Below are 22144 nucleotides of genomic sequence, written 5' to 3'. Positions count from 1 at the left end.
GAGCTGGAGACTGAGGAGAACACTAGTGGGCAGCTCACACACGTCGTCCTGGTAGCTCGCCTTGTTGGCATGGGCAGCAACTGGGCCCATAGCTGACCACCTTCTGAGTGTAAAAATCATATAGCTGCCACTTCCTTTTGACTCTATATCTTGCATAAAATGACCTCTGGGGGTCCACCTACCAGAAATACAGAGAGAGTGGAATCCTGGGATATGTAGTTCAGTGACCTCCAAATTGACATATTGTGAATCCATCATAGCACTCAAATAAAATACTGTTAAGAAGTTGTCCTTGAGCAGGATTATGTCAGGAAGTCAGGAGACAGGATTATTCGGTTTTCACAGCAGTCATGGGCATGGAAGTGTCTGGGAGGTTGAGGATGCTGCAATGGAGGGGACCCCAGAGAATTGAGAGAAAATGGAAGAGACACTAAACCAAGAGATCAGTTTCTTTTGTTTGCAAGGGGCAGAGAGTTTCTCTGTGTATTGAAAGTAATGAGAATCTCAACCATGCTGCAAGGCCTCGTGAAAAATCAGAAAAAGCCACAAAATGTCACTTCTCTTCTATCGTCATTTCTGCTAAGAGGTGAAACCACGTGAAAGAAATAAAAATCCAAGAGATCCAAAAGCCGAGAGGAAACTATTGGCTTCAATGTGAGATGGGAGTGGTTGATAATATAGAGATGGACTAGGAAATGGGCTGCATTGTCAGACTCAAGGTCACTTCAACAGCATGCTAAAATGGCTTCTTTTTTACCCCAGCTAAGGAAATGAAGAATAGAGCCATGACTGTGTAGAGGAGAACCGGGGGCGCCTAAGGGGCATGCAATGATGTGACCTTTCGTATGCATTCATCCCTACAAAGAGGTTCTCAGTAGCAGTTTTTAATGTTTTAGGAGCTTATCAAAGAGAACTGGGTGAGGATGGTGAGAGGCCTGTCCTGGAGGAACCAGAGCCACAAATAATTTTGTGTAGATTCAGCTCAGAGCTGGCCAGCAATTCCTGGGCGTCTGAGGAGTTCCACTCACTCTGGGAAGGGATCGGGGCTGGGAAACTGACATAGGTCAGGGCTGTAGGGAAGGGGGCGGGGCTGGGAAACTGACATCGGTCAGGGAGGTGTGGCTGTACACTCAGCAGAGCGAAGTGGTGCCTAAGGTGCAGATGTAGATTTCAGTCCCCTTGATTGACAACCTCCACTCTTGGCATCTTTGGTCACCAAGATCTCCAAAAAGGGCAGGAATACCACCACCCTTGAGCCTTTCCAGAGTAGGTGATAGGCCTGTCTCCCTATCTCAGCAGGAGTGGTATTTCCTGCACCCCGCATTGTAACAAGGGTACCTGTGCTTTTGCTGTTGTCCCTCCACCTCCTGGCCCCTGGAGGCATTTGGCACTGACCAGCTGGGATGACTTTGGACGAGTTACCTAATCTCTTCTAATCAGATCCTCTCTAGCTGTAAGATGGCTCTGTAACTGTACCCAGATCATACTGTCTTAGGGAGGATCTGCTGCCACTTGGGAAAGCACCCAGCACAGAATTGGTGTTTGATAAAGGTTTGTCTCCATCATTCAACATAGTGTGGAACTCAATTTAAACTCATTTTATAAGTCCATGGCATAGCACCCTTCTTCAGCGGTCAGGCAGAGCCCTCGAGAGAGCAGAGCAGGCCGACCTGTCGTGATTTCCCTCTCTAGGAACTGTTTAGCTTTGTGTGCTGCTTAAATACACTCTGACCCTATAACCCTTTAAAAAGTGTTCTCTCGGCGTTTCGGGATTGAACGAGACTTGGAGAGGACAGATATACCCCTGCTGACTGAGGTGAAAGAAAGAGAAGGTGGCTCCCATGTGTCGGAACATCACTGCCTGGCTGTCCCGCCCAGTGCTCTCTGTAACATCCTGCCCACCAGAGGAGAATTCACTGCCTAGGCAGACTTTGTGGCTTGTGTTTCTTCAGCACCAGGATGGGCCTAGGTTTCTTACTGACAAAAGTTCTGTCTCAAAAATTTCAACTCCATCTGTTCCAGGCCAATAGACCCCAGGTGCAATCTCTCTGCCAGTGATCCAGAATGACCAGAGCTGCCTCCACTGCCTGGACACTGGGACACTAGAAATTAACCACAACTGGTCACCGGTCTTTATTTATTAAGTTGAGAATTCAGACATAGTAACGTGATACAGTAAATTGTTTCCTGAGCTTAATAAAAATGATTGTCACTCTCTGTGCTTCACAAAAATTTCTTTTAATGAATAAATAATTTGATGAAATCAAAAATATTTACAATATAAACAAATGGAAAAGCTTTGGATCTGTGGTTCTGATGGTTGAGCTTTGCATTTTTGAACTGAATTCCTCTCAAGCTTTTCCCTTGGAAACAATACAAATCTGATAGAAACAACAACTCATACAACATATCTTTGTTCATTATACATTTACCTGTTAGTCTTGGAAAGCTACATAAACTTATATTATGCAACATGTTAAAATACAAATATTAACTAAAATAATATATTATCATAATGCCAGGTAGCATTCTCCACAGAACAAAAATGTACACTCGGATGTAACAATAACAAAGATTCACGGGCCACAAAATAATACCCCAAAGGTACAAATTCCTTCATAAGAATATAATTGTGCTCTTCAATTTACCAGACATCTACGCTGCTCTAACAAGTGCTGTCCAGGGATACAGCACTGGACAACCGTGTGCTGTGTGTGTGTTTCTGTCAGCAGCAGCTTTACTGGGAATTGGGCAGTGCAAGCAGTTTTATACACTTTCTTGGGCTCTTAAAAAGAGCCAATTATGCAAAGCAAAGTAAGCATATTGAGAAGTCTTGATCTCATCTACACAAATGCCATGGAACATCTTGGCTTTGTGGGATGAAAGGGTTCATTTGCAGAGCTGTGATGCTGTCAGCCAGAATTCAAGTATTCCAGGGCCACTTCATAGCAGAACTTGTACTGATCCTGGAAAACAAAAGGGAAAAATATGTCAGCTCTATAATATCTAAATGCTGTTTCTATTAAAGCGATCATGCCAGATTAGGGGTTTAATTGGAAGAAATCACAGTGGGAAAAATTTGATTCCGAGTTGAATCAGAGTCATGGTTCTGTACCACAAACGTACCCATCGTTTGTAGATATTCCCCGCAAGGTCTGATGAAAGGTATTTTGATAGCTACATTCACTAGAATTTCTGGAAAGTTTTAGACAACTGGAACACACACACACACGTTTGTCCACACGTATATGTTTACCTGTAGGTCAATACCCTGAGAACAAAATATTTGAAAATCAAGAGGTATAAGGATGAATAATGAGGGCTGGAGGAAATGCTTTCATGAACTACTCATATAAGGCCCTCTGGAAATATATGTGGCTTCACTCCTGGCCCCACTTTACTTTTGATTTTTGGTCAGCAGGGTTTCCTCCATTTTATGAGAAATTTTTAAGCACCAAGCACCTTGACCTTGTCCCTGACTTGGAGAAGTCCATGTTCTAACAAGAAGGATGAGACAAGTAACCCAAGACAACCCATGAGGCAGAGCTGAGCAGGGTCCACGAATGGTCCTCCAATATGGGTGAGGTGAAAAAGAGAGTGGAACTTCTTAAGGAAGATCTGAAAAGAGGTAGCAAATAACGGGAGAGAGAGAACAAACGGGGGGAGTTGGAGTAGGTGGTAATGTGCCTTGGTTTCCTCAGAACAAAACTGGTTTGTGCCTTTGTCCTGGCATAAGTATAAGTAGTATACTTTCACTTTCAAAAGGGTCCTGCTTTGAATGATATAATATATGGTAACCCTTACTGGGGTTAAAACAGGCATTCCAGGCAGAGGCACAGAGAGGAAATGTGTTATACTCTCTAGGAAATACATACCAGTTTTTAATCAGGCAGCGACTTCATTTTTCTTGAGCAGATTTCTCATATTATGAACCTGGGCCCGAGCAAGCCCCTTGTGAAGTCCGGTCCACCCAGGGGGGTTGCAGGTGGCAGGGGAGGGCATTCTGCATGTGTTTGTGCACTGTGCTAATGGATGCTCACCTGGGTGTGGCCTCCAAAGCAACCAGAGGGACAAAGGGGTTGAAGACATCTCCATCTGCCACCTGGCAGCAGCCCAGTGTCTGGGGCAGAGAGGCTCGGCAACTGTGAGGCTCTCTTCCCACCAAGTAAGAGACAAGCTTCCGTGAGTGTGAGAGTCAGCACCTTTGTCTCCCCACCAAACACAAGGGCCACAACCAAGGAGTCAGATCTTTTACTTTAGGTTTGCCAAATTAATTAAAAGTAAATTTCTCCTTTTTTCTTTTTTTGGATATGTGCCTCCTGATTTCCTTTTCTTCACTTATTATTCATTCTCTAAATGCCTCACTACTCTAACCTATTTATTTGAAGAGAAGAGTCGTAGTTTATCTGTTTGTGTATAACACAGCAAGCAGTCTTTGGCACAGACTCTGACATATAGTTGGGGGGAGTCAAATGTTGGTCCTACATGGAAATGATGACAAAGGGTTTAGCAGCATTTGATTCAAGCCAATAAACATTTAATGCTAGATACTAGGGGTTTTAAGATACAGCCTCAGTCCTCAGATAAGCTTATAATCTAGAGGTGAAAACGGAAAGATCGTTTCAATATATGGAGGGTGCCACAAGCTCAGACACCAATAGCAGGAACATCTGCCAGGATGGCTAAAACAAATAGAGACAGACAATAACAAGTGTTGGTGAGGATGTGGAGAAACTGGAACCCTCATCCATTGCTGGTGGAAATGTAAAATGGTACAGCCACTTTGGAAAACAGTCTGGCAGTTCCTCAAAAGGTTAAATAGTTTTCCCTATAACCCAAAAATTCCACTCATGGGTATATGCCCAAGAGAACTGAAGATAATGTCTGCACAAAAACTTTCTCACTCGCATTCCAGAATTTTTTTTACTTCAGAATTTGACACTTTTATTTTCAGAAAAGTTAAAATAAATCACTTGAATTTCAAAATTCTGATGTTGTCAGATCAGAGATGACATATTGCTTATGAAGTATTTCAATCATTTCTCTTTTGTGTATGTGTGTGTATCACAGAGACTTTTTTTTCATGGAAATCCAATTCTTTATTGGATAAACATGATTTGGTACAAACCTAATTGTGCAACTAATTTCAGTGCCTACTACGAACCATCCTTTTAACATATGAAAATGTTAAAATTCCATTTAGCAGGAAATGTGGCTGCTGGCCTCAGGCCACAGCACAGTCAAGGAAGCACCAGGGGTGTTTCAGGCCTTGCTGCCAAGGGGCTGCTATGCTGGAAGGCAATGAGGTCGCAGGCATGGCTATAATTTTCAAAATGAATTCTCTCTCATCTTATCTCTCCTAAACAAGATGCCATTCTGTGATGACTGGTTTCTGAATCAGAAAAAGAAGAGGAATGAGAAGGATAATCATAAATTGTCGCATCCCCTCCCCCATGCACCTCAGAAATGCCTGAAATCTTCCTACGTTGGAAACTGATTACACTTGATCACCAGGTACAGGCCTATCACTGTGGTTTCCTCTCAACTCACTTGGTTTTGAATTGTATAATTAAGCCACACGAGCAATCTCTGTGCTTCGGGGCAAAAAAAAAAAAAAAAAAAATAAACACAAGAAAAAATCATGCCTTGGTTCCAAGCTCTCCCGATCTGAGGGAGATCAGCTGGCTTTGGGCATGAGGAAGTGATGTGAGCAGGGCTCATCCTTGTGTAGGATGGTAACCAGCGTGACCCGCTATCCTCCCAAGGCCCCGACCCTACTTCCACTCTAGACCACACCTCTCGTTCCCACAAAGACAGAGAAAGTGAAATCTAAAATGGCACCTAAAAGCGAGGTTATACTTTGAAAGTCCCTGCTCACTCAGTGAGGGTGTCAAGGCCACAGCCCCAGCAGGTGGCTTTGGGAGCCTCTCTAGGAGCTCAGGCTGTGCCTCTGTCGGCACATGCTGCCTGTGTCTGAGGAACTGGCGGCCTGACAGGTAGTCTGGCACTTCAAACACCCCATGTCGCCTGCCTGAGAAGATTCAAAGAGGAGTCTTCATGGCTCACCTGCAGTAGAGCTTCCCTCCCTGGCACACCTGCGTTTTGAAACCAAGACAAGTTTCATAGTGTCAGCCAGATCCTGTGCTGGAAGAATCTTCAGTATGGAAAAGATCTTGCCGGAGGCCCCTACCAGGAGGGTGAAATGGTCCCCATGTGCCAATTATTATAGATGGGACTGTTGGGTTCAATGTTTCCAGTTAGGCCACACTGGGTGACCAGCCACTGTGCAAAGGACACCCCTCGACAAGACAGCTGTGTGTCTCTAACAATGGATGGAATGGGTTATCACTTTCATCTATATTTTTAAAAATGCTTGGAGAACCTTCTTCCCTCAAAGCCCCATGCATGATCTGTGCCTGGTTTCCTACTCAGACCCATTGGCATGTAGCCAAAGCCTTCCCCAGATTCTAGAGGGCAGCCAGGAATATCTGCAGATGGACATGGGTCTGGGTGCAGAGAAGAAATGTCCAACCAATCAACAAATATTTACCAGGCACCTCCTTGGAGCCAGAAGCTCTGCTGGTGCTGAGGTGGGTGGCCAGCCCTTGCTTCAAGGAGATCAGAGTCTGGGGCAGAGGGTGGGCACAGGGCATTAGCAGAGGTTACTCCAAATGCTTCCTTAAGATGCAAGGAGACTGACCACGGGAAGACTTAGGGAGAGTGGATGGCAGGGGCTGCTCCTCTAGGGCTCTGAGCCTCAGGGGCAGTGTGGCAGCAGCAGGGCCAGGCCCAAGGAAAGTGGAATGCCACCTTAGAGCTCCAGCCACAGCTGGTGGTGGGTGCACATCCCTGAGTCCCCACTTGAGTCCTACACCCTCCACTCCAACATGTGCACGCCCCTCCACCTACACACACACCTACACTCACCCATATCCCTGCACACGCACACCCCACTACACTCACACACCCACACCTCCACACACCTACATCCTCACCCCAAAACAACCCACCTTTCAAATGGTCTGTAAATTTCATGCAAGTTTACGAGTAGCACTCTAGAGGAGCAGTTTATACACACAGTAGATGCATTGTACCGTATGCACAAGGGGAAGGACCGCAGGCCTTATAGCGTACAACTTGTACAGTGTATTCTATTTAGTGCACTGAAGAGGAGAGTGGGCTGAACCTGGGAGGCCAGCACTACATTACAGGAGGGGAGATACCGGCAGGGGTCTGGTCTGAGCAGAAGGAGGGGAGGTGGGCTTGGACATGATAGCCAACGTGGCAGGAAATAGAGACCTGTTTATCCTGCTGAACCCCATTTTTTGAACCACCAGGGGACATTTACCATTCCACTGCCGGCCAAAACCAGACCCCAGATCAACTGGATCAGGGTCTCTGGGGTGAGCCAAGGGGCTGGAATTTTTTTAAAGCTCCCATTAAAAAAAGCAGCAGTTTCATAGAAATAGAGAACAAAATGGTCATTGCCAGGGGCTCGGGGCGGAGGTGAGGAGGAGGAGGTGGTGGTGGTGGGGGAAATGGATTGATACTGGTCAAGGGTACAAATTTTCAGTTATAAGAAGAACGAGTTTGAAGATTATGTACAGCATGGTGACTACAGTTAATGACATGGTATTATATACTCGAAAGTTGCTTAGAGTAGATAGATCTTAAGCTTTCTCTCCCCACTCCCCACACCTTAACTATGTGTTAATTACCTTGATCTTGGTAACTGGCCAAAGCTCACACCACATCCCAGGGGATAATACCTATCTCTAGGCAGACTCTGTCCCCTAAAGGCTGTTTCTCTGTTAAAACAGAGGAGCTCTGGAAACCTCAAAAGCCAAGTGAACAGGACAAAGGTGAGAGGGGAACGTTTGTTGAAGCAGCCGGTTTTCCCACAACTATCATAGTTTCAAAGAAGCTCAAATCTCAGACTGTGGGTTCTGGCCTGTCCCCTGGGACTCAGACTTTTGATAAGGACTGGACGCTGATTGAGGAGATGGATAACTTAAAAGCTGGACTGAAAAGGGGGTCAGGAACACATACCTCTCCCTGCTGGAAAAAAATTCTAGTCTTGTGTCATAAATTATTTTGCTTCCTGGCAATCAACTGGCTTTTCTCCAGAGCTTCCAAAACTAAAAATTTGAAGAAATAAATCTTTTAGGGCCTCTGGATCTCTCTTGACACTTCAAAACAGATGGATGAATTTTCAAACTCTGAAGCAATTTAGAAAAATCAGAGCCTCAATGGGTGGTGGAGACAGACACACTGACCCTCTACGCATGCATCCCACTCTGGCAGGGAGGGGGTAGTGGTAGAATTTTCATGTTCTCAATGGAAGGGGCCACTGCATGATTCCACCTCTGCATGTGACACATGAGTAGAGGGAGTGGGGCCCAGGCCAGGGCTCTCCCCACCCTATCCCACCTGCCGCCCTGGCTGGCCAGCACGGAAGGGCACTCCGAAGCTTTCCAGCAGACACTTCACCATCCTACGGAGATGCAGCTAAGCAGACTCAGTAGTCTGTGCTCTTCAGCTGCTGGTAGGTATAACACCTTGTGCTTAGGAGAAACTCAGGTCTCAGATGATCTTTCATGCTCAAAAGAATCGTACCAGATCTTATCACCCTGACTGGAATTAATTCCCTCAGCCAACATGCACACGAATATCAAACTAAACAGAAATTGTACTTATAGGCAAAAACAACAACAAAAACAAATGACAAAAGCCCTTCTTTAGGAAGCTTCAAGCCCACTGCAAAGAGGGCTGTGACATTTTTTTCTCAGGTCACCAGATGTTATCTTGCTAACGTTCACTGTGACAAATTTATCAGACATTTTTCTCAGGAAATTGCAAAACTTTCCTATATTTCTCAGCCCCTGGCCTTATCCCGTAACTGATGCTGACCCTCCAAGTTCTGGGCATCTAAGGGTACTGTTTTCTCTATTTGAATCATACATAATGACAGAACACTCTAAGTAGTGAGCTGGAATCAGAAGCTTCCTTCTGGTCCAACCGCCCAGGTGTCCATTCATTCCATGAAGAATCACCCTGTCCCACGGTTGGCACTACTGATTTGGAAAAAGCCACATTGTTTCTGTCCATAAAAATTTATGAATGATGAAAGCTGCAGCCAGAGCCATTCGAGGAAAGGCCACACTGAGAGGGAAATGACATTTTAAAATCAAGGTAGCTTTGCTCTGGTACCAACCAAAGTTTGGAAGCCACACATCTTCTGTCCATGAATCAGGGAGCTTAAAGGAACTCACAGTCAGAACATTTTAACTTACGCATTTGTTTTCATCCTCTGCCAGCCTTCTTATCTGTCTTAAACTTAAGCCACCTCTGACTGCTCAACTGCCCTTTCCCAATTGCTTCCAGTCCAGGAGACTGAGAATTCTGTGGTGGCAGAACCCTTTAAAATTCATGGTATGAGTGAGATAGTTCTCTGCCTCTGGGAGGGGCTGGTTCTAGAAACCGTGGAACATACCTATCAGCCTTTCAGCCCATACACATGAAATCTGTGACACGTGAAAGGTGCTTAGAGTGGTGGCTGCACATATTAAGCACCGTATAAATACTAGCTGCTAGCTGCCACCTCCTCTGCATCCAATGCTGAATATAACTTCCTCAGGTGGGCTGCTGGCTGCATGACGCCCTACGGACACCTACATTATCAAGAACCACCTTTCTCACCTCTGCAGTTTCCCAAACACTCTCACATACATCGGCACATGGGATCACTTCAGTAAACCAGTATTATCCCTAGTTTATACAACTCAGGCCCAAGAAAGTTAAGTGCCTTGTCCAAGAGGACTTAAACTGCCAAGTTAACTTGTCTGTGGTCACAACTTGAATTAGCAGCAGAGCTGAGACTACAGTTTGGGTTTTCACCGGCTTCTCTGGGGCAGGGAAAAGAAGGCAGTCATTTTGGGGGCAGGGTCCTTTATCCACAGAAGCGTATGTGATAACTGCTGACGGCTGTGTGAGTCTGCACCCGGCCAAACAGGCCCTCCTTCACCAAATCCCTGGCCAGCACCATGCTTCTTGGAAGTTGGACAAGTCGTCAAACATGAAACATATCTGGGGAAAGCAGATGTTCCTGGAGAGTGACTTAGATGTGTTCCAGGAGTTGGTGTCATCTGTCACTATCATTATCCAGCCCCAGGTGCTGCTGTAATGACTGGGGACCATGGCTACTTCAACATGAGCTTAAATCTCAACTCGTTAGTCTCTTTATTATATTTTAAATTTTAACCCCATTGCTGCAGTTCTGTGGCCCTGGGGAACACAGGCTTTCCATGCTTGCTGTCAGTGGCCATCTCTTCCTCCCTCTTCCGTCCCAGGACATTCTCCCGACATTGGGATTAATCAAACTATTTCCTTTCAGATCCTTCCCCCACGGACAGAGAAGTACAAAAACCTAATCTAAAAGCTTACTCTTTTAAGCTGTTCTACTATTCTTGAGTCACAGTGGTTGGCACTTCAACAGCTCCACAAAAAAAAAAAAAAAAAAAAAGAAAAGAAAAAGAAAAAGACTTCATGAAACAGTAAGAAAATAACTGCACGTAGTCCTTTGTTTCTCACCTCCTCTAATCCTTTTCTCAGCTATGGTCACCATAATTAAGTGCAACATTCTGGTTGTCAAACTAAAATTCACAGCTTTGATAAATATTAGGTGATTAAGCTATTTATAAAATATATAATTTGAAAATCTGGCATTTCATATGCTATGATTATTTCTTCTCCACGAAGACTACATGCTTAAGCCTCATGGATGGCACTGCCAAGAACAGAAATTAATAAGGATGTTCACTTGTGAGTTTCAACTATTTCCACATTTCACATGCGTTTAGACAAAGTCTCCTTGTGACAGAGCAAAGTAAGGCGGAAGAGGGAGAAAAACCTTTGTAAGCGAAGTGATTACATTACGCTTTTGAAAATGAGTCTCTTCCTCTGTGAATTGGTTTCACCACAAATCTGTGAGATAGTGTGGAGTCTTCTGCTAAGCGGGAAAACGCCCCATTTAGCAGGACAGGGGGAGCACCTACCAGGAGGTCTACCATGTTGGGCTTGTTGTTCCTCAGCGTTTTCACAGCGTGGAAGACATCGACAGTCCTCTGGTGCCGGAGCATCTCACAGACGATGCTGATGGCACAGAAGGTCCCGCTGCGGCCTCCCCCATTCCTGTCAGAAGAGAAATCAGACGGTTGGATTTTGTTTGGCTTTACATCGCACGGTATTTGCGCACGCGATCTTGTAGAAGTGCTGCCAAAACCCGAGGGAACCGGTGCCGGTGCAGGCCTCGGAGCCGGAGCTCTCCAGCTGGGCCAGTCCTTCTAATTAAAGCGCACAGAGCCAAAGTGCTTCAGCGCTGGGTCACAGCTCACCTGCTTGGAGGTGATACGAAATTGGCACATCTTTCTAATCCAAGTTCACCTCAGTCCTGGATTATGTAATTTAAAGGAGCACCTTATCAATTTTTGTAGATATATCAATTGAGAGGGCCCACCTCGAAAAATTTTCAATGAACAAACACCTCATTTGGTGTCTGCCAGGTAAACTGGTGAGGAGGGTGGGTTCTGTTCAAAGTAGGACTTGGCCTTAAAAAAAATCCATTTGGAATTTCATTATTTATCTCTAAAACATAAGGGCTCTTTATATATGTATAAATTTCTAAATTTTGAATTGAGTTTAGACATATACGATCACTGCAAAACTAGTACAGAATGTTGTGTACCCACCTTCCCCTACTGTGAACATCTTACATGATCATAGTACATGGTCAAAACCAGGAAATTTACATGGCTACAGAACTATTACCTAAATTACAGATGTCAAATGTCACCAGTTTTTTTCACGAATGTCCTTTTTCTGATCCAGGATCCAATCCAGAATCCCACCTTGCATTTAGTTGTCACATCTCCTTAGTGACAACTCTAATCTGTGACAAGTCCTCAGTCTTCCCTTGTCTTTCTCGACCTTGACACTTTCGAAGAGTACTGGTCAGTTATTTTGTGTAATACAAAATAATGTAGGTGAAGAAAGTAGCCACGATCCCTATGCATATTTTGAGAAGTGACTATAAAATACCAATTGAAGAATGTCCCTTCATTTAAGTTCGTCTGATGTTTTCTCATGATTGGAAATAAGGTTATACATTTTGGCAAGAAAAACACAGAAGGGTTGTTGGGTCCTTCAAGGGGTTCGTGTTATTGGATCGTCTTATTGCTGGTGACGTTAACCTTGATCACTTACTAAGATGGTGGATGTATAGCAGATTTTTTCATTGTGTAGATGTTACCTTTCTCTCTGTGGTTAATACATAGCATGGAAAAGATACTTTGAGATTATGCAAATTTCTTGTTTCTCCTCAAAGTTTCACCATTGATTTTAGCATCCATTAGTGGATTCTGTCTGTAACAATGATCACTGTGTTGTTTGCTTGATTTTCTACTTCCCTCTCTCCTTCAACATTCTATAAGAGAGAGCTGTCTCTTTCTCCTGCATTTAAAAAAATTGCTTGTTTGCTTATTTTATTATTTATGTCAGTTTACACTTATAGATATTAGCTTTATTTTATGAGCTAAAATCCAAGAGTATCAATATTTGTTGCTGAAGTTGTTCTGGCTTCAGCCATTAGGAGCTCCATTAGGCTGGCTCCAGTGCTCTTTTGAGCATCTTTTTTTGAGCATGGCCTTACTTTCTGGAACCATGAGATGTTCCAGACTCATCCTGTACCAGCTCTGGAATCAACCACTTCTCCAAGGAGCTAGGGATCTTTTTCAAAAAATAAACACAATATCATTATCGCACCTAAAATAATTAAATATTACTGTTTTAATATAACCAAATTTCTAGTCACTGTTTGAATTTCCCAGATTGTTTCAGACATTTAAAGTTGTCTTTTTCGAATCCATATCCAAGAAAAGTCCATATATCCATAGTTTGCATTTGGTTGAAATGTCTTGCAAATTTATTTTAATTTATAGGTGCCTCTTTGCTCATTTTTTTTCTTGGCAATTTATTTAGGGAAGAAATGGGTTATTTTTCCTGTAGAGAGCTCCATATTCTGCATTGTTTTCACTGATTGTGTCTCTGAATTATTTAACATGTCGCTCTCTAATCCTGTATTTCCTGTAAATTGGGAGTTAGCTCCAGAGCTTCATATAATTTTTTTTTTTTGGATGAGGATACCTTATAAGTTTACTTTCATTAGGAAGCAGGCACAGATATCAAGTTGTTCCTTGTTTTGTGATTTTAGGATTAATCACTGTGTTCAAATGTCAGCTTGATCAGCCCATTAAGTTCCAAATCAGTTTTAAATAAAGTATAAAATACTGACAATTAAGTCCACAAACAGTAAGTATATATCTGTTAATTTTTACAAATGCATATGCCATTTAACAACCAGACAAAACTACGGACAATGATCAGCACCCTAGACTCCTCTCTTACTCCTTCCTCATCAATACCATCAATACTCCAAAGATAATCTGTTCTTACTTCTAGCATCATAAGTTTCTTTTGTCTGTTTTTGAATTTTGAATAAATGAAATCATACAGTATGTACTCTTTTGAATATTGCTTATTTCACTTAATATTATCTGTGTGAGAATCATCCATGTTATATCAGTAGTTTATTCTTTTATGTTGCTGAGAATAATTCCATTGAATGGATATACTTCTGTATAATTTATTTATCTAACAGCCGATGAATGTTTAGGCTGTTTCTAGTTTCCGATTTTATGAGTAAACCTACTATGAATATGTCTTGTGGTGCATACACGACTCATTTCTGTAGTCACATTCCTAGGAGAAGAGCTCAGAGAATGTATTTACACTTAACTTTAGTAGATGCCATCAACAGTTCCAAAATGGCTATAGCATATTTACCTCCCAACAGCAGTGTACAGGAATTCTAGTTACTCGACACCTTCACCAACGCTTGGTATTATCATTTGTGTGTCTTCTAAATTTCAGCCATTCTGGTGAGTATGCAGTGGCATCTGAATCTGGTTTTAAAGTGTATTTTCCAGAAAACTAATGGTGCTGATGACCTTTTTCTATGCTTATTGGCTATTTGAATATTCTTTTTTTTAAAAATGAAGTTCTTGTCAAGCATTCTGCCCAAACAGTTGGGTTGTCTATCTCTTCCTGACTGACTTGCAGTAGTTCTTAGGCATTCTGGCTATGAGTCCTTTGTCAGACATATGCATCTTAAAACTCTTCCAGAAGCTCTGTCTTGCTTTTTCATTCTCATTGGTATCTTTTGATAAACTGAAATGCTTAACTTCAGTGAAATCCAACTTATCAATGTTTCCTTCATGGCTAGTGTTCTGTGCCTTGTGTCATATATCTGTGGTTACCTCATGGTCATGAAGATTTTCTAGAAGCTTCGTTGCTTTCCTTTTCACACTTCGGCCTATAATCCACCTGGACATGATTGCTGTGTGTAGTATGTGGAGGGACACCAGGCATGCAGGCACCTTGCCCACTGCCCTGCAGTAGCTGTGCTGCTGTGGGACCTTTGTTGTAAATCAGGTGACCCTGAGGTGTGGCTTGGCTCCTGGATTTTCTCTTCTGCTCCCTTCGTCTACTTTCTGTCTTTGCACTGATACCACACTGCTTTCCTCCAATTAGCTTTTCGCCTCTGCTTTCAGCACCTGTCAGGGACTGTTGTCTACATCCATTATTTTCATTAAGAACTGCAAAATGGTGACGACTTACATTTCTTCTGGTTTTATTAGCTGGAAGACACGTCTAAAGAACAAATCTCCTATTTGCTTATTGTGAGTACATGTGGCTCAAGGAACCATTCAATTTACAGCACCTGCAGGTCTGTCTTTGGCAGGGATGCTCCGCCCACAGCCATTAGGTGGCGCTACGCTATGCTAAATACCAGGGAGCTGTCCTGGTTCAAAGCATTCTTTCCTGGCTTTTCCTGGCTTTAGGTTACCAATTTAACCTAACTTAGTCTCTCACAACCCAAAAGTCTTAGATTTAGATTTATAAGTCTAAACAACAATAAACATCCTCACCAGGCCTGGGTCTCATGTCCACCTGATGCCAAGGGAGCAAGGCAGCACCACAGGAACCACAAGGACTTTACGGTGGGAGAGAATGGTTCCCAAAGAAAAATCGAGGTTCTCTCACCAGAAGAAGGGGAAAGGGTGCTGGGCCAGCAGGAGGCCAGAGACAACAGATGCCCAACAGCATCCACTACAGTTAAAGAACAACCTGCTGTTTTAGATGTCACATGGAAAAACGATATAATTGTTTAGTCCTAGGGTCACAGCTGTGTACTGGAAGAGTACAGTTGGTGGTTGTCTACTAGGTGCAGTGATGTAAGGGGTCTTTGTATCTTCTCAAGCCTGTCCTGGTGCCTCGACTGCCCCCATTCTGACTTAGTCCTTTGGATTACAGCACTAGGCCATTGTAAGGAAGCTACTAATCAAAAGTGTACCACGCATTCCACTCCTAGTTCCGGATGCTGGCAGACTTCGTATGCAGAAATGGCTATCTGCACTATTTTTACTTTTTCGAAAAAACTTGATATACTACAAACTCTAACTAAAATGTCAATTTTCCTTGCTAGGATTATATCAACTCGCACTGGTGACCTTCTGATCTTAGTCTAACCAGAGGTTATATTGGGACCTAAAGAAATAAAAATGGGGATGTGAGCTATTAATCATTCCTTTTTGGCATTTTTTTTGGTAGAGATGTTTTTAACGAACTGGGTCCATGAGAAGGAAGGGGGAAAGTAGTAAGAGAAGAGTGGTTAACAAACGGCTTTTCAGAGGACAAAGGATTGAGACCTCTGGGTGAGAGTTAAGTGTGAGTAGGTTCATGAGACTCTTTCCAAGGAAATAGCAGTGTCCTGCAGGATGAGACATGCCATGTTTTGACTTGTTGAGTTCTGGGCTGGCAGGGAGGCCTCCTACAGCCCTGGGTGGGGGGCGGCATTGTGTGAGATCCAGGCACAGAGCGGAGAGTAACCCAGCTTAGCCAAGCTTGCCATTTTAATTGAGGTTGGTGGATCTAGAGTAAAACTTTATTTTCCTTTCAATTTGGGAGAGACTTCATTGTATGCTTCTAATGACACTCCACTGAAAGGAGATGTAATCTTAATACTTTGTTTCCACAAATTCTCTAAACATCTTCCCTAACTGCCATGACTTTCTAATTGCCTGCTCCATTAAGCCAATTCCAGCTGGCTGATTAGCTACATGTCATCACCAATGAGAAAATGCAGGTGAATGTGCTTTGAAAAGCATGGCTGTCTATTCGGCGGTTCTCCATCTTGGCCATGCATTGAAATTATCTAGGAGTTTAAAAAACACTGTTGGCTAGGTCCACCCCCAGCAATTTTGATTTAATTGGGTTTGGATGTGGCTTGGGCATGGATTTTTTTTAAAGCTTCTCCACGAGCAGCCAAGATTGAGAGGCACTGCTCTGTAGCAGAGGTTCCCACCGTGCTAAAACTGGGGGCCTGGAGATCACACTGTAAAGACAATGGCTCTGACCAAATCTTCCCAATATAGGCATTCCCATGGCAAAAAAAGAATAAACAAAAAACAAAACCCCAAAACAAAAGTCTCTTAAAAACCACCAAGAAAAAGAGACAGTTCTTTGAAGCCTCTGAAGAAGTTTTCAATATAATTACCAACTAGTGTGATGGTAAGCTAGCTTTGCTGTGTGGGAGAGACCCCTGACTTGTAGCATTTGTTGATTTCTGTGATGTAAATGCTTCCATTATGGACGATTTCAAGTTACCAACAGTTTAGAAAATTCAACCACCTCAGAAAATTCCCCAAAGCATAAAAATTGGCTCCCAAGAGCCAGTGGGACTATGTCACACTTACAAGCAGTGCACAACTGTGCGGCCTTCACCGCCGTTGTATTCCTCCTGCCACTTGTCCACTTGGCGAATGAGCTTCAAGAAAGAGCGCTTGGACACCGGTGTGTCCCTGTACATTGGCCAACCCAGGAACTGGAATTGCTGCACCATCCGATATCCATCTTGGGGCTAAAGAATCAGGCAACGATCAAGGAGTGGAAAGAAAACAGGTATTATTTACTTTATTGCATTCTGGTGGGCTGATTCTACCTACTCGGTCTTCTCATCGAAGGAGGGCATCATTAAAAGCGAGGCCTGCCTGCAAATAACGAAGCAAGCTTCTCCTGGCCTGAGAGCTATGAGTTTTAATCTCTAGATGTTCTAAAAAATAAGGTGTTTTAAATGACAGGCCAGACAAATAAAAGTGAAGCATAAAGCTCACAATTTCGCAAAAACCAAGTGAAAAATAACACACAACACGAACACTGACTATATTGTGCATTAAGTAGTAAAATGGCTTTATTTAATTACAGGTAAATTAAAGGTAAAGGATAAATTATAATCAGATATTTTTGAGCTCAGGGTGAGAAATAGACTGCACTGTGTTTCCTGTACCATACGGTTTTGCATATTGGTGTAAATCTTGCTAAGATATCAATAATTAATTAATCTTCAGTCATAATTAAATAGAATTCTAGTATTCAAGAAAGTGTTAGAAAAAGCAACTGTTTTTAACTTGGCCATGGCTAAATCACTTGGACTAAGTCTTCATTTTAGTTAGAGGCCCTCGGCAACATTTGACAGAGTTGACCACTCTCTTCTCGTTGACACCTTCTTCACTCAGTTGTTCCTGTTCCCTTACCCTTTCTCCCTTCTGCCTTGGCCTTTCTTTCTCCCAGACCTTTTGATGATGGAAGCCTCAGTCTCAGTTCTTGGGTCCCTTTCTCTTCTGTCTCTCAGTTGATAATTTCATTTGGTCTCATGGCTTTAAATGTTCCAAAACATCATCGATTTATACCTCTAGTTCAGACCTCTCTCCTGAATATGAAATATCTATGAGGTCACATGAGGGTGACCTCATAAATATCAAACATCTACTTGATATTTCCACTTAGGTGTCTCATAGTCATCTCAAACCCAGTATATTTCAGATTGAACTCCTGACTCTCTATCCGTGTGTGACCCTCCCTCCCCAATAGTTTGGTTATATACTCACAGCCTTTCCTTACTCGGTTAATGTCAATTCCATCCTTCTAGTTCTCAGGACCAAAGTCCCCAGTTACCCTCGACCCTCTGGAATTCAATCTGTCAGCAAATCCTACTGGCTCTGCTGCCAGAATATACCAGACTCTCTCTACCCCTTCCTACCTCCAAATGACACCACTCTTGTCCTGCCATTGTCATTTCTCACCTGGGAAATGTCATAATAGCCTCTTGATGGGGCTCTCTTATAGTCTATTCTCAATGCAGAAGCCAGAGTGCTCGTTTAGAAAAGTAAATTATATCATGTGGTTCTTCTACTCGAACCCTGTAATGGCTCCCTATTTCCTTTAGAGCAAAAGCCCAAATCCTTGCAGTGGCCTGCAAGGCCCAGCATGATCTCTATCACCCCTGACCAACCCTTTTTCCTCTAGGTGACCTTAGCTTACCATACTCCAGCCATATCAGCCTCTTTACTGTTCCTAGAACTCAGCAGGCAAGATGTCTCAGGGCCTTTGCACTGACCATTACTTCTGCTTGAAAGCTGACTCTACAGAGAGCTGAATGGCTGTTTCCTCATTTCTGTCAGGTCTTTGCTCTCATGGCATATCTATTTAAGACAGAACCTTGCTCTCCCTCCCTGTGCATGGCCCTATCACTTTCTACCTCTCCACTTTTTTTTTCTATAGAATTTATCACTTTCTAATGTATTACATCTCTTATTATAGCTGTTATATCTATCACTTGTTATCTATCTTCTCCCATTAGAATGTAAGTTCTATAAGGTCAGGGAGCTTGGTTTTGTTCACTGATATATTCTAAACTCTTAGACTAGTGACTGACACAAAAGGAGCACACTAAATAGTCAATAAAAGAGAAAATAATGAACCCACAATATAAGTGATATTGGCTGTGATTCTTACTCTGGCTGCATTATAAATACGAAATATCCTGCTGATGATGTCTTCCTCTAAATCAGCAGAAACAAATTCCACTTGGATGGGGCCATGTCTGTGTACTCCATTCTCTGGCCAGTACTGTGGACACAACTGAATTCAAAACACAGAAACATGAGGTTAAGGATAAGAATAAGTTTACCATGAACAGTTTGGATAAGGTCACTATAGACAATCAGTAATTATTAATACTTCTTCGATTCACTTCATTTTCTTTCCTTCCTCTCTTTTTCTTCCAGCAAGTTGACTTTAGGACTTTCTTACTGGCTGACTCCTCAGCTCTTATCTGTCCTCCTAGTACTTTTTTCTTCATTTTTTTCAGAAAGCATCATTAGGCCGTGAGCAATTCTGCTTTCTAAGGAGGTCATGTGGATGCTATCCGACATATCCTGTTGTAAGATCCTTTTGCATGCTGACAGGAACTCTTACCAGGCCCTAGGGGAATGCCACTAACTACCATTGTAAGAGCTAAGATATTTAAGACGGCGCACATACCTACCAACACCCAAATCTCCATCCTCCCATGAAGTTGCATTGTAATTTGTAATCACTTTGGATAATAGGGCCTTTTTTTGTGTGTGTGTGTGACAAGACACTGAAAACAGTGTTGGGTTGCATTTTCACGCTCTGGTGCAAATCTTCCCAAGTGCTGATCTAAAAACCTGGTGTAATAAGAATAAATGTTTTTCTGTTTTACCTGGAGATGCCTTTAATTAAAAACAATTGCCTAGAATCTTAAACTCCAGGTATTGGTGACACTGGGAAACTAGAACTTTTGCACGAACGTGACACACAACTCCGTGTGGTAGGACTCAGTGCTGCTGGGCATGGTGGCTTATCAAAGAGGCACTTTCATAAACATCACACGGAAATACTAAACTTGGAGATAGGTGAGAGAACACCCAAGACATTTTTTTCTCACGAACCTTTCTTAAAGCCTCAAGACCCTAAGAGGTATTTAAAGTTGTAAATGAAACTTCTTTTGGGACTTGATATTTCAGTAACTTTTTTGGGAGTAACATGTAACTTTGACCTTTCTGATTTACCTGAGGGACAAAGATCTGCGGTGAGACAAGAGGGAACTACCTCATTATTTTGCAACCAGTTTCTATTAAGCCAGGAGGAGATGAAAAACATATCAATCTCATTTTCAAGAGAATGATGTACCACACAGGAGAATCCACTAGCTGAATTTCCTTTTTAATGGCTTTTATTTTCCAAAGGATCTAAAATCCCATTGTCCAAGGTTGCAAAGTTTGATTTATATCCAAGATTGCAAGACAGTTTTCAGTTAACAGTGGGTCGACCGAAATAGCCATCTTCCCCTCTCTATTGTAAAGAAGTTAAAGGTTTGGACTTTACGATCAAGAATGAAAGTAGGATAACTGAGGGTATTTTTTATGTTAGCTAAGTCCATAGCATTTTAGAAATTACATTTATTTATTTTTAAATAATGCTTTCATGAAATTTTTCCATCCTCGCCAGCACTTCCTGGTGACAACTTAGAAAACTGCCTTATCGAACTACAGAATGCTAATGTTTATTTCTTTTCTGATACCCAGGTGTAACCACTGTTAAAATTAATAGGTATTACGATGGGAAGCCGAGATGGTAATAAAAGCCCTAACACGTGCATTTGAACTGTTCTGCCCATTTTATTCCTGACTGGGCTAGATTTGCGTTGCTTGCTCTATATAGGTTCAAGTCCTGATCAAAAGCTTGTCACTTACACTAGAGAAATATGAATGGCCCGGGCTGGCACTTGGCTCTTGGCACACTGCATTCTGCACTATGCCCAAGTAAACCGTGTAGAAAATGGCTTAAATGGTGCATAACACATCTATGAATTGGACCTATAAATACTTAAAATATAGTTGAGTGCTATTCTTGTACAACTGCAAAGCCTTTAAGTTCAAATGCTCAGTTTAGTGTTCTCTAAAAGACTGACTCCCAGGAGCCTCTTTTCTCTCACTCTGAAAATCAGCTCTGTCTGCCGAATGGAACTGGAGTCTCTTTGTCCCTCCTACCAATGGCCAGCCAAGGCTTGGTTTGACTCCAGACAGTCTGGTTTAGAATGCAGCTTCGGAATTGAAACACTGTTGTTCGAAAAGAACACATAGAAATCACTAACATCTGGCTCACTAATATAGTATATCACTACATTTCAGGATTCACATTAGTGGAAAAAGGATGATTCTGAAGAGGGAAGAAGTCCCTTATCCTGTAATTATCTATGACTAAAAAACCTTGAATTAAGATTTCTTAATTTAACTCATGGCATTGTGAGTTAGAAAACCAGAATCCTTGGTCCTATTTTGAGCTACATCTTTGAGGCTCTCCGAGAGGTATCTTTACTTGTCTTTACAAATGGCTGCAATCTATCCTTTGGAGAGGATCAATGGGGAAGACTTCTAAAATATTTAAGCTCCTTATGCAAAAAGGACTAGATGAGAACAAGAATTACTCATTATTATTTTATTAACTAGCTTCCAGGCTAGAGCCTTAACAATATAATGTAGTGCCTCAAACACAATTTAAAATATTATAGAATTGAAGTGAATGTTCATGCCATTTATGGCAGATTGAGGGCAATAAAATGGATTTTAGGAAGGAAAATCTTGTCCACTTTGGATGCTAAAATACTAAAATACATCACGCCTTTTTTTTTTTAAGTTGTCTATACTAGATAGGAAATTAATTCCATTCCAGAAAATTTTTTTTTCTGAAAACACACTATATTCAAACTTCTCATAACTGTCATGGTAGTTAAGCCTGTGACTGCTATAGCTGTACCCTAAAGTAATAAATTCAGCCCCTAAAGGGCCTAGTGCTTGCCTGACAAGTCGCTTTAGAAAAAATGTTTCTGACCCCATTGTTAATATTGGGTCATCACTGCCCCTTCTTTATCTTTTTGTGTTTAGAAGAGGAGCTACGAAAAAGCCCCAGTTGTCATTCTGGCTTCTCTTATCGTCAAGTCTCGTTTTTATTTCTTTTCAATATCTTTATCAAAGAGTTAACGAAACTGATTGCCATCTCTTAAAATCGTCTGTCAGTCTCCACTGTCACTCCACTACGACAATCTCCCTGTGAAGGGACCAAGGGCTGTGAGATGCAGATGTCCTTCCTTCATGGCTCTCGGCTT

The 22144-nt window shown here is 42.4% G+C and overlaps 1 protein-coding gene across 5 annotated transcripts in view; it reads right to left on the bottom strand.

Annotated features, from left to right (window-relative positions):
- Positions 1-2120: 2120 nt before the first annotated feature.
- Positions 2121-22144, bottom strand: part of PTPRM (protein tyrosine phosphatase receptor type M) — a 699551-nt gene continuing 679527 nt past the window's right edge. For all 5 annotated transcript variants that reach the window (XM_039845844.1, XM_039845843.1, XM_039845845.1 and 2 more), the window contains 4 exons: positions 18970-19095; positions 16872-17035; positions 11055-11190; positions 2121-2966 (listed from right to left, as the gene is read on the bottom strand). In XM_039845844.1, the coding sequence (XP_039701778.1) occupies positions 2913-2966; positions 11055-11190; positions 16872-17035; positions 18970-19095 (480 nt within the window). In that variant the 3' untranslated portion in view covers positions 2121-2912. The remainder of the gene's footprint in view (positions 2967-11054; positions 11191-16871; positions 17036-18969; positions 19096-22144) is intronic.

Source organism: Pteropus medius, unplaced genomic scaffold (assembly GCF_902729225.1).
Source record: "Pteropus medius unplaced genomic scaffold, Ma_sr-lr_union100, whole genome shotgun sequence".
In the NCBI taxonomy this organism is placed as follows: domain Eukaryota; kingdom Metazoa; phylum Chordata; class Mammalia; order Chiroptera; family Pteropodidae; genus Pteropus; species Pteropus medius.
This window is presented reverse-complemented; position numbering and strand designations above follow the sequence as displayed.